The sequence below is a fragment of the Somniosus microcephalus genome, chromosome 13, assembly GCF_052327205.1.
Source record: "Somniosus microcephalus isolate GS21.2 chromosome 13, FLI_Smic_1.0, whole genome shotgun sequence".
Lineage (NCBI taxonomy): Eukaryota > Metazoa > Chordata > Chondrichthyes > Squaliformes > Somniosidae > Somniosus > Somniosus microcephalus.
In genome coordinates, this window is record NC_140999.1 from 79,999,509 (window position 1) to 80,011,583 (window position 12,075).

Genomic DNA, 12,075 nt, shown 5'->3' on the forward strand with positions numbered 1-12,075 from the left:
AGAAATAAAGTGCTGCATTTAAGTAAGTGTTCTATTAGGCAAACGAGTGCTGTAGTAGACACTAAAGTGTACTGTGAGAAGTAAAGTGCTGTATTTCAGCATAGGTGTGCTGTATTGTTTATTTTCAATTTGCTTCTTTTTTTTTGTTTCAATTTTGCACCCAACCACGAGTCACGTTTTCTGTCTACATCGCTACCGAATAAGTCCGGCGGTCAGAACCAGGAATAGGGGAGCACTTCAAAACCGCACGGGGGTCCCTGGAGCAGCTCAGAGGCTTCTGACTGGCCAGAGACAATAACCCCAACCCCGCTTATTAATTCCTACAAAATGGCAACCGTGGCAGGGACGACGGCAACGGTGTGCGATGTAGCAGACGGTGGTTTGGGTCTGGAAAGAGCAGCAGTTGTTGGTTTTCTTTTTCTCACGCCCTTGATCTGTTTATGGTTAGGTGCCCGCAGGCTTGGGGAAGTCACCCGCAGGCTTAGGGAATCTAGAGCAGAGAGTTGGGATAGGGAAAGGGAGGTTGAAGAATACCAGGCCAAGATAGAGTGCCTGGTGGTCCAGTTTAGTGAGGGCAAAAGCCACACGAGGCACGAGTCAGAGTACGTGAAGTGCCTAGTTGCAGAGGCCAAGAGCAATGAGATGAGGGTGCGGGAGGAGAACGCTCGCCTCATACAAGAAATAAAAGAGCAGGAGGAAAAGGTTAGGGAGATAAAGGCAGCATATAAGCTGGCCTGCGAGCAAGGGTTTGAGGAAGCAGATCATGGCCCTTGTAGGGCAGAGATAGAAAGCTTGAATATGGCTTTAAGGAGGGCAAAGGGGATGATATGTCTGATCAGCCCGAAGGCAGGTCCGAGCTTTCAGGAGCTCTGGCAGCAAAGGGGGGTGGAGGATGAGGTGGTAGAGACAGGAATCCCCCCCCCCCCCCGGGTCAAGTCACTATTGGAGGCAGTGCGGTCTCTTCTGACTGGCCAGGGGAGCGTAGCAGCCACCACCGGTGCTTTGACCCCGTCTGCCCATCCCACTCCCAGCAATGGCTAGAGCCAGCGCAACCTGTTGACCTGTGTCCCCGCGAAAATGCTGAGGGGAACAGGCCCTATGTTGAGATGGGGGTGAAGATGGTGCAGGGGAGATATTCAGTGGACACTGGAACCTCCAGCACGGTGGTCCACTTGGAAGACCTGACCAATTCACCCCGGTCTAATGAGGTCCCATCTAGCTTAATGGGATCCACAGGGAAACAGGCAGCTGGGAGTGAACCTGAGAATAGAAATCCCCAGCCCGCAGCGGGTACAAGCTCACAGGCTGCACAGGCAGGCGCTGTGGCTTGTGTTAGGGGAGGAGCCATTCATGACCAGTGCGAGCTGTTTAAGCAGGGGAACAGGAGAGTTCTGGGACCCCTGTAGAGCAGGTCCAATAGCAATAATCCAGGATAAGGGGGGCACACAGGGGATAGCTTTGGCCCCGGACCAAAAGCAGGTCCAGGCCCAAGATTCCACCTTTAAAGCCGCCCTGGTGAGGGAAAAGGATTTTGAACAGGATTACTGGCAGGCAGCCAGTTATATCAAACAATGCAGGTTGTTTAAGCAGGGGGCAGGGAAACAGGCAGCTGGGATTGTACCCGAGATTAGAAATCCACAGCCTGCAGCGAGTACACACACACACACAGACTGCTCACGCAGGCGCAGTCACATGTATGAGAGGAGAAGTCCCCCAGCACTTGGCCCGAGCGAGTCCCCCACTTGTGGGACTCCGGGGAGGAGCTTGAACCAGGTTTTAGACTGGAAGGGGAAGGCTCTCAGCCACCGGCAAGGGATTGCCTGTCCCCAGCCCAGGTTTAGGAAGAGAGGGACCCGAAGGAGGAGGTCCCCAGCCAGCAGGGAGTGTGACCTGAGCTAAGGGTCTGCTCGCCGAGGTAGCCCCACCAGCGACACTCCCTAGGAGATCTCTTCGGGTACCCCAGCCCAAGAGAGTATGGTCACCCACTTTCCAGTGGAGTAGGGCGTTCTCCTGAGTCAGGGAGAAGCAAAAAGGCGTAAGTCCCCAACCAGCAGCCAAAAGCTGCGAGGGACTGGAAGGTGGAATCAGTCCAGCCACGCCGTGGGGTACAGCCTGTGGCAGCCCAAACAGGGATTAGGCTGGCTGCCCGGAGACGGGCGGCGCTTGTATATAGCTTTGTGCAAGTAATGTGCAATTAAAGGATTAAGGTAGTGCGTGTTAATTTTAGATTTTATATTGCAATTATTATTAGTGTTATAAGTTTTAAGTATGGTACCGTTCCAGAATTGTATTGTGGATCGAGGTCGCAGGACACGATTATACTCACCCCGAGCCAGGGGACCTGGCTAGATGTTTTTTTTTTAGTCTTTTTCAGAGTTCCGGAAGGCACAGAGGACCAGCGTGTCGTTGGATGCTCAAGGAAGGAGCACTCCTAGCCCATGAAGGAAGGGGTCTGCAGGAAGCAGATGCCCACAACATTTAAACTGTTATTGGAAATTCAATTAAGATTAAGAATTTACAAAAGCTTGTTAATTATTTTACTGCTTGTTTGGAGTTAAGGGAACAAATTGCATATGCCTAGGAATTGTTGTGCTTGCAGATGGTGAAAATTCGAAATACATTTATGGCTGAAGAATAGTGCCATTTAATAAAGTGTCAGGCAATTGCATTGTAATAAAAAAGGGGAAGCTCGTTTTCTTCCATGTGTATTTTTAGCAGATATGTTGGCGGGGTGACAATCCCATTAAAGATGTTGTATCATGTTAAAATTATGTCACAAGTGGTGCAAGGGCATCGGACCCCCTCCATGCTTGAATTATTGTAAATATGAGTAGTGCAGGGGCATTGGACCCCTCCGTGTATTGATTATTAAATTAATCTTGTTTTCTGTCGATAGATGCCTACCGTGTACTGCGATTCTCTCTGGGTAGGGGAGATGGAGGTGTCAGAGGATCAAAGATAGATCTACATAAGTATAAGGGAAGGTTGTTTGTGGGGGGTCAGAAATTATTGCTCACCTTTGGACAGGATACTACAAGCAAGTTTTAGTATCCGATGGGGGACTGTAAGATTTCGCAATAATTTTGAAATTTCCTACAGTTCCAAAGATTGATTTTTTTTTGATTAAAAATACCTGGGTAGAATATACCTTTAAAAATCCAGGGATCAAAATGGCCATCAGACCTCGTGGCAGAAGACAGAAGGAGCCTCTTTTCAAAGCACGGGCTGATAAAGAGGACTGAAAAGGCAGCGTGTGTGTCTGTGAAAAAGGATAATCAAAGCTGGCTGTCCGACCTCGTGGCAGGAGACACCACACAGACTGTGTGCATCTGAAAAGGGAAGATCAAAGATGGCTGACAAAAGATTTAGAAAAGAAAACCAGCCCTTGAAGCAATGGAGTAGTTAGACTGTCAATCAAAGGCAGTTCAGGGAGTTTCCCTCCCTGCAGGACAATCGAGGTTTGTTTACACTAAACTGCTACAATGTTGAACCACTTGAGACTGCCAATCAATTGCGGTTGGGCATGACCACAGGACAATCAGTTTGTTTACACTAACCTCCAAGGGCTGTTTACTCAGCCATAAAGGAAATAGACATGGTTTTTCAAACTGGGACAGTTTCATTCAACCCATCACAAGAATGGGGATGTATTCAAAAACCCATCACAATGAATGGGTGATTCATCCAAAACCCATCAGTCAATGGGGAGAGTTTGGATCCCTTTTGTTTAGCCCAGATGCATCCGGATTTGGGCGGGAAGATTTCAGCCCCAAATGGGGTATAAGATAGCTTCTCAAGAAGCCATCTCTCTCTCTCTCTCTGCAGCCTCGCCTCCGTGCCCTCTACAACTTGGGAGCCCGCCCAAGGGAGTGGAATCCCAGCAGTTACTTTTAAGCACTGAGGTATCTCGATCTTCAGGGTGGTGAAGAATCTAAGACCGCAAGGGCACGGGGCAGCCGTTCATTGGTGAGCATACATTTTCTGGCCCATTACAAGGCAACTTAGAGGGTGGGAATTAAGGGGAATCTTGTTAAACTGTAATTTTAGTCAATTTTCCCATGTTGTGTCCGTTTTCTCCTCCCCTATTTAAGTAAGTGTTGCACTAAGCAGAAAAGTGCTGTAGTGAATACTAAGTAGCTGTATTAAAAGTGCTGTATCTAAGTAACAGTGTTGTACTAAGAAGTAAAGTGCTGCATTTAAGTAACAGTGTTCTATTAAGCAAACGAGTGCTGTAGTAGACACTAAAGTGTACTGTGAGAAGTAAAGTGCTGTATTTCAGCATAGGTGTGCTGTATTGTTTATTTTCAATTTGTTTCTTTTTTTTTGTTTCAATAAATACTGGTCTGTTTTGCACCCAACCACAAGTCATGTTTTCTGTCTACATCGCTACCGACTAAGTCCGGCGGTCAGAACCAGGAATAGGGGAGCGCTTTGAAACCGCACGGGGGTCCCTGGAGCAGCTCAGAGGCTTCTGACTGGCCAGAGACAATAACCCCAACCCCACTTATTAATTCCTACAAAATGGCGACCGTGGCCCTTGTGACCCCACCTCATTGTTCTTTGATGTAATGTTTTCCTGACTGACCTGTTTGGACATCATCCACACCTTTGATTGCTGTGATTATCTCTCTGCCGAGGTGCGATAAAGGGCAGTTAGAAAGATTACCTGTAATCATCTGGCCGTGTTCTCTGACTATATATGCTGTGCCTATATGCATCTCTTCACGTCACCCGACGAAGGAGCAGCGCTCCGAAAGCTTGTGATTTCAAATAAAGCTGTTGGACTATAACCTGGTGTTGTGTGACTTCTCATAATTGTCCACCCAAGTCCAACACCAGCATCTCCACATCATGGCAATGGGCGAGCAGCAGCCAATCCCGGGCCTGGAGCGGTGGGGCGGGGTCTGTGAGTGGGTGGGGCCTACCGTGCCTGGGGGCGGGGCCTGGTGAAGTCTCGGATCTGCTCGCGGCTGCGGGAAGATGGTCGATGAATTCCCGCGGGATCGCAGCCTGCGGTGAGGCTTTGACTCAAAGAAGGTCACTGCGGCCCATGAGTCCTGCAGGGCGGGTCAGTAACCCCTGTCCCCAGCGTGGGAGGTTGTTGGCCGGGCCTGACCCAGCCCTGGGGAGCCTGAGCCGGGCCGCAACACTTCAGAATATAACGGGCAATTTGGGAGCAAGGATTTTCGGAGGGACTTTTAACCTTTTATAAAAGACCATTGTGGAAATGCGAGTCTAATGTGGGAGCAGGGACTGAAGCCAATGATCGGAGAACCGCGGAGCCGCAGCCCGACACCGGCTGGTGATGACACTGGCGGCAGTGGGCGAGTGAGTGAAGCCCCGCCCTGTAGCCGCCTCCCCTCAGGCTGGTTTATAATATTTTAAAATATATCACTCAGTTTAATCAGACTCCTTCCCTTATCCCCGCGCCTGTAAATATTGGTTGTGAAGGGCTCGGACCCTCTGGCTGCTCCTGTGTAAGTGATCGATCAGATTAATCTGCTTGTTGTGTGAGTTTAGTAAAGTTCCTGAAGCCTTCACTGTAACTCTCACATATCCCACTATCTGCCCTGAGCTTCCTGTCTAATATCCCCCTGATCCCTGGCTCGGGACAAGTGCCAGCTCAAGCAATGCCCAAAGCAGGAACGCATGGCCCACCTTTGGACCTGCGAATGTTAATCTGACCCAATGGGTGAAATGCTGAGCATCCACCCAACATTTCTCCCCAAAGCTTTTTAAATAGTTTTCCAATTTTTCCTGGTGAAGACTCTGACTCATCCTGGATCCAATCCATCAGGTATCAGGGGTCTTGTCCACCTTTTGTTACCTCACCTATGTGTCTGTTCTTCATATGTGATGTAGGGTTATCAAAATTCCCACAATCCCCAAAAATTATCAATAAAAGGGACCCTGAATGGACAAGTTATTAAAAAGGGTTCACCCAAAACGTCGACTCTAATTTCTCTCCACGGATGTTGCCTGGCCTGCTGAGTTTTTCCAGCATTTTCTGTTGTTATTTCGGATTTCCAGCATCTGCAGTATTTTGCTATCTTATTAAAAAGGGTACCTCAAAGAAAATGGCTTCTGAAACCTCGTGACAGAAGTCTGGAGGATTCTAAAAAGCAGGTCCATTCAAAGCTTTGAAGAGAAACCTGGCATGCATGGACCTGTGAAAGACTTTGTCATTTCTAAAGCCAGATAGCTAGATAAACACAGAATATGCATTCTTCATCTTGAAACAGATTGAGTCAGGCTAGACCTAATCTTGAAGCCATTAACTTTCTGCATAAATAATCAGTAACAGCTCAAAGTTACTACCAAGCCAGGAAAAGACAATTAAACTTCATAAATGACAAACAGCCAGGATATTGAAGCCGTTAAGCAAGGAGACAACCGCCCCAGAAGCCATTAAGGTGAATGACTGTAAACAATTTAGACGAGCCCGCCAAAATTAAACAACTCAACCTGATTTGGCGCACAGATAAGGGGGGGGGGGGGGAAGAACCGGTATAATTATAGGCCCACCGGTAGCCAAGCTCTCTCTCTTCTCGTCCCGCGCCGACACCAAAGAAATGCCCACCATAACACCGGGGGCCAAACGCGCGGCAGGAGGGGGGCACGACGAGGAGTACAGTCAAACAGCAAGATCAAGGTCACAGCACGGCAGGGCAGGCTCAACCGAGGACAACTAGGCCATAAAAGACCAAGCCTACACCGAAGACCACCAACTGAGCCCCAGCCGCAACGAAACTCGACGACCAAACCACCACTAGAAGAACAAAATCTGAGGTTTCCACTCTACAACCTAAGGTATCCAACAAAAGACTTTACTGTCCCTATTTCTACCAAAAGAAAAGGGGACTTACCGGACAAATCCATAACCGCATCAGCGGACTCAACCCAACTGAGGGACCTTTGCAGTTCCCAAGACGGAGACCACGTGGGGACAGCAGGCCCCAAAGGACACTGAGCGCGAACCCCAAAACCGCAACCGACTTAATCGACAGGTTTCGAACTGTCAAGGAAACCCCATTGGTGAGCATAAATCCCTAGCCCTTCTTAGCTCAATCTAGTTAGGTATAGGGGGTGGGACAAGAGTAGGGGGATTATTGTGATTGTTCCCTCGTTGTGCCGTGTGTTCCCCATTCCCAACTAAGTGTACTTTTATATGTCTGTAATTCTAGTAATTTCCAGTGTTGTAATATTGTTGTGCCTTGAATAAAATTACGGTTTTCTTGTACCAAACCAGTTGTCTACTCTAATTCTGTATCGCCGCCTGTACCAAAGTCCAGTGTTGAGAACCGGGGTGTGGGAGTGATTCCAACCGCTCAGAGACAGTCAGGGGCAGAGCTGACTGGGCATACGCCACCCTCTACAGTGAGCCTCAGCAGTAATTGGAAGCAGGTTATTTGACCAACAGGGAATGCTTTACCACAGGGGCTATTGAGGAAGAGATGGTAACATTGCTAAAAGGGAATTGGCTAAGTAATTGGAAAGGAAGTATATGAAAGGATTCATAGAAACAGCAGGAGAATGGGATTAGATGAGACAGCTCCAGTTGAAGAGTTTGCACCAGCCCACGATCGATGAGCTGAATGTTTCTACGTGTGTGTCAAGACAGTGAACTTACAACTTGAGGCACAAGAGAAAAACAAATTTACTACAATAACTAGAACTGCCTGTGTATTTCTCTCCTGTACTTACAATAATGACTTTTACAAACACGTTTTACAGGGTATTACAAATGGATGATTTACAGATGGGAAACTTAAACCAAACATCTCCTCAAGATCTGCTGGAGTGACAGTCTATATGTTCTGTCTGTGGGCATAGATTTCAAACATCAGTGACTGGTAAAGCACCAAGACACACGCACCCAAGTGAGTGTGTTCCAGTGCACTGACTGTGGAAGAGCTTTAAGCAATTAAACCACCTGAAAATACATAACATGTGCACAGTTTCTCCCTGCTGTGAATGGTGTTCGAGTACAGGAACATGGATGTCTTGCTGCAGTTGTACAGGGCCTTGGTGAGACCACACCTTGAGTATTGTGTGCAGTTTTGGTCGCCTTATCTGAGGAAGGATGTTCTTGCCATGGAGGGAGTGCAGCGAAGATTCACCAGACTGATACCTGGGTTGGCAGGAATGACGTATGAGGAGAGATTGGGTCAATTGGGCTTATACTCGCTGGAGTTTAGAAGAATGAGAGGGGATCGCATTGAAACTTATAAAATTCTAACAGGACTAGACAGGCTAGATGCAGGAAGGATGTTCCAGATGGCGGGGGAGTCCAGAACCAGGGGTCACAGTCTAAAGATAAGGGGTAAGCCATTTAGGACAGTGATGAGGGTGAATTTCTTCACCCAGAGAGTGGTGAACCTGTGGAATTCTCTACCACAGAAGGCAGTTGAGGCCAATTCATTAAATATATTCAAGAAGGAGTTAGATATATTTCTTAAGGCTAAAGGGATCAAGGGATATGGGGAGAAGGCAGGGACAAGGTACTGAGTTTGGATGATCAGCCATGATCTCATTGAATGGCGGAGCAGGCTCGAGGGGCCGAATGGCCTACTCCTGCTCCTATCTTCTATGTGCTATGTGTGTGGACGAGGCTTCAATTGATCGTCCAACCTGCTGAGATACTGTGTAAATGTGGGGACTATCGGAAGGAATTCAAGAAACGGTCAAAGCTGGAAGTTCATCAGTGCAGTCACACTTGGGGACCCCTTTCTCCTAATGCAGGAAGAAATTTCATTGGACATACAGCATTCTACAACAGTGTTCATACTGATGCTAAACCATTGAAATGCTCTGACTGTGAGAAGAGGTTCTTTCTGGCACCTGATGACTCACCAGCACATTCACAGCAGGGAGAGGCCATTCTCCTGCTGCGTGTGGCAAGGGATTCACTCAGTCCTCCAGCCTGCTGACACACCAGCGGGTTCATACCGGAGAGAGGGAGTTCACCTGCTCAGTGTGTGGGAAGGAATTCACTCAGTCATCCTCCCTGCAAAAACACCAGCGAGTTCACACTGACGAGAGGCCTTTCAAATGCTCTGACTGTGGGAAGAGCTTTAAAAGCTCTGATGAACTTATGATGCACCAACGCATCCACACCGGGGAAAGGCCGTTTGAATGTTCTGACTGTGGGAAGAGGTTTAAAAGCTCGGAGGAACTGATGATTCATCAGCACATTCATACAGATGAAAGACCATTCAGCTGCGGTCGCTGTGGGAAGAGATTTAGGCAGTCGTCCACTCTGCAGACACACCAGCGAGTTCACACTGGTGAGAGGCCATTCACCTGCTCCGTGTGTGGGAAAGGTTTCAGACGGTTGTCCCACCTCGTGATACATCAGCGCAACATCCCCACCGACACCTGGGAATCCCTGGCCCAAGACCGCACAAAGTGGAGGAGAAGCATCCGGGAAGGCGCTGAACACCTCAAGTCTCTTCGCCGGGAGCAAGCGCAAGGAGCGCACGTCAACCCAAGCACCCCACCCACCCCCCCCTTCAACCACCGTCTGCCCCACCTGTGACAGAGACTGTAGGTCCTGCATTGGACTAATCAGCCACCTGCGAGCTCATTTTTAATGTGGAAGCAAGTCATCCTCAGTTCCGAGGGACTGCCTAAGAAGAAGAAGACATCAGCAAGTTCACACTGGGAAGAGACCGTTCACCTGCTCTGTGTGTGGGAAGGGATTCACTCAGTCATCCTCCCTCTTGCGACACCAGCAAGTTCACGTGTGACTGTAGTGGGTGGATTAATGTTAATCACATCCAGGACTGAACTATGTTCACTCTGGCAGTTGGAGTTTGTTCATTTTGATGTGAATAACCTCAAGAACCGAGCTGGATTTTAAGTGTGTGTATATGCATCACATTTTGAGATGAAGATTTTTCTCTTGGGTTTAGCAGCACTAGCCACTCCTGCAAATGGACCTCATATCCCTATGGTCTGGGGTGCTCCCTTTCCTGCCCAATTTCCAAGTAAACAATAGCAAGATTAGAACAGTGACCCTTTCTCTGTACCCAGCTACTAGAAATGTTACCTAATTCTATTCATCAGGAATGTACTGGATATTCACTCACCCAATCAGACTTTGAACCAACATTTTACCATGTTTCCTAGGGAGATTCAAACATCTTGACTGTTCTTACCATAACGGGGTTGGATTTTAATATTCTAAACATGTCTAATAAATCAGCTTTGTTTTAAACACAATCAATCCCTTGATGTCTCTAACTCAGTGTCGTCCAATAGAAATCACTGACTAACCACAGGTGGGGCCACGGTGACATTGTTTTAGCCACACGCACTAATTTTAGTAGAAAACACCTCACACAGCATTCTCTTTCACCAAAGTCTGGAATTCTGCAGTGAATTTATCAGACGGCAAACATCTTCATGCAGCTCAGAAGTGTTTTCCCAGCAGTACTTGAGCATCAACCAAGTGATTGCTGAGAATGTCGATTCATTGAACGCCAGACCTGCCCCCTCCCACAGACCATGCCCCCCCTCCAGGACCCACCCTTCATCCTGACTGAGCACCTGCCCACAGGACCACCCCCACCTCCTCCAGGATCCACCCACCCAGACTTTCTCCAGACCGTTCCCCAGGCCTGGGATTGGCTGCTGCTCGCCCATTGCCAGGACAGCCCTGTTACAACTCTTGGTTATTGGTTGGGTTGCTTTCTTCTGCTGGCCTGGAGCGGTTATTCTGACTGGACGAGCAGTACAGGATGATGGCTCCCCTGTCCATACAATGTTGCTGGAATTTCGACCAGTGTTACACACCATTTTAGCAGAGAATCAAGGAAGTATAAAGCACACACAACCATAAAACACTTGCACACACTGCTTTTCATCTGACCATTTTACCAACAAACACCCAAAAATGTTAAAGTTCATTTGTACACGGCCCGTGAATAGGAGCATCGAGATAGAAAGCAAGAACTCGTGAATCTGAAAAAATACTTAAAGCTGAAGAGAGTGGGGCAAGTTCAAGCTAGTATAAGGTAAATGTGGGACTGTGATTAGGAAGCAGAGAGAACAATCAACGCATGGAATGGACTCCCAGCGACAAGAGGCAAAAACCCTGAACGCATTTGCGAAACAACTAGATGCTGCAGTGGGGAGACTTCAGGGCCTCACTGGATAGAGTACCTAAGATAGTCAAAAGAATCCAGAACGGCAATGGCCACATGTGCTGGCTGTTGCCAAACCGAAGACTGATTTATTTCCCCCCTTTTTCCTGCCAATGATCTCCCCTCTCCCTTTGCTGGAGTAATCACTAACCTTTCCCCAAGTGACAATTCTACACAGCAAGTGCCGGCAGACTATTCAACTGTAGGGAGAGTCATATGCTATCCTCACCAAAGTCCCCGCACATTACCAGAGATTGCTGGACAGCGATCGGGTAGATTACTTCACTTCCGCTGGAATGGGAGGATAGAGCAGACGAATGCGTGGCTAAAGAGTTGGTGTAGGGGGGAGGGTTTTACTTTCCTGGATCACTGGGCCTGCTTCTGGGAAAGGTGGGACTTGTACAAGTCGGACGGGTTGCACCTGAACCAGAGCGGGACAAATATCCTTGCGGGGACGTTTGCTAGCACTGTTGGGGGGGGTTTAAACTAACTTGGCAGGGGGATGGGATACAGAGGGGAGCTGAAATGGGGGTGATGTGCTGCCAATTATAGAGAAAAAAACAAGTCAGCTTGGTAGACAGGGCAAATATATAAGGGCAAGGCTGGATGGCATCTATTTTAATGCAAGGAGTCTTGCAAATAAGGTGGATGAACTGAAGGTGTTGATAAACACATGGGAGTATGATATTGTTGCTATCACAGAGACATGGTTGAGGGAGGGGCAAGACTGGCAGCTCAATATTCCGGGGTACAGAATCTTCAGGCGAGACAGAGGGGGAGGTATAAGAGGAGGGGGTGTCGCAATATTAATTAAGGAGTCAATTACTGCAGTAAGGAGGGATGATATATTAGCAGGTTCCTCTAATGAGGCCATATGGGTGGAGCTTAAAAACAAAAAGGGGGCAAGCACTTTGATGGGAGTGTACTA

At 48.1% G+C, this 12,075-nt stretch overlaps 1 protein-coding gene across 1 annotated transcript; it reads left to right on the forward strand.

Moving 5' to 3' along the window:
- The first annotated feature begins 4,980 nt into the window (after positions 1–4,980).
- LOC147108440 (uncharacterized) lies at positions 4,981–10,543 on the forward strand. Its single transcript, XM_086004267.1, has 3 exons — positions 4,981–5,015; positions 8,923–9,408; positions 10,414–10,543. The coding sequence occupies exons 1-3, from the start codon at positions 4,981–4,983 to the stop codon at positions 10,541–10,543; spliced, it is 651 nt and encodes a 216-aa protein (XP_085860393.1).
- Positions 10,544–12,075: the final 1,532 nt, after the last annotated feature.

Coding starts and splice junctions, on each gene's coding strand:
- LOC147108440 (XM_086004267.1), top strand. CDS start 4,981: ATGGTCGATGAATTCCCGCGGGATCGCAGCCTGCG. Junction 5,016..8,922: donor CCGCGGGATCGCAGCCTGCG/GTGAGGCTTTGA, acceptor TCAGTCCTCCAG/CCTGCTGACACACCAGCGGG. Junction 9,409..10,413: donor CTGGCCCAAGACCGCACAAA/GTGGAGGAGAAG, acceptor ATCTTCATGCAG/CTCAGAAGTGTTTTCCCAGC.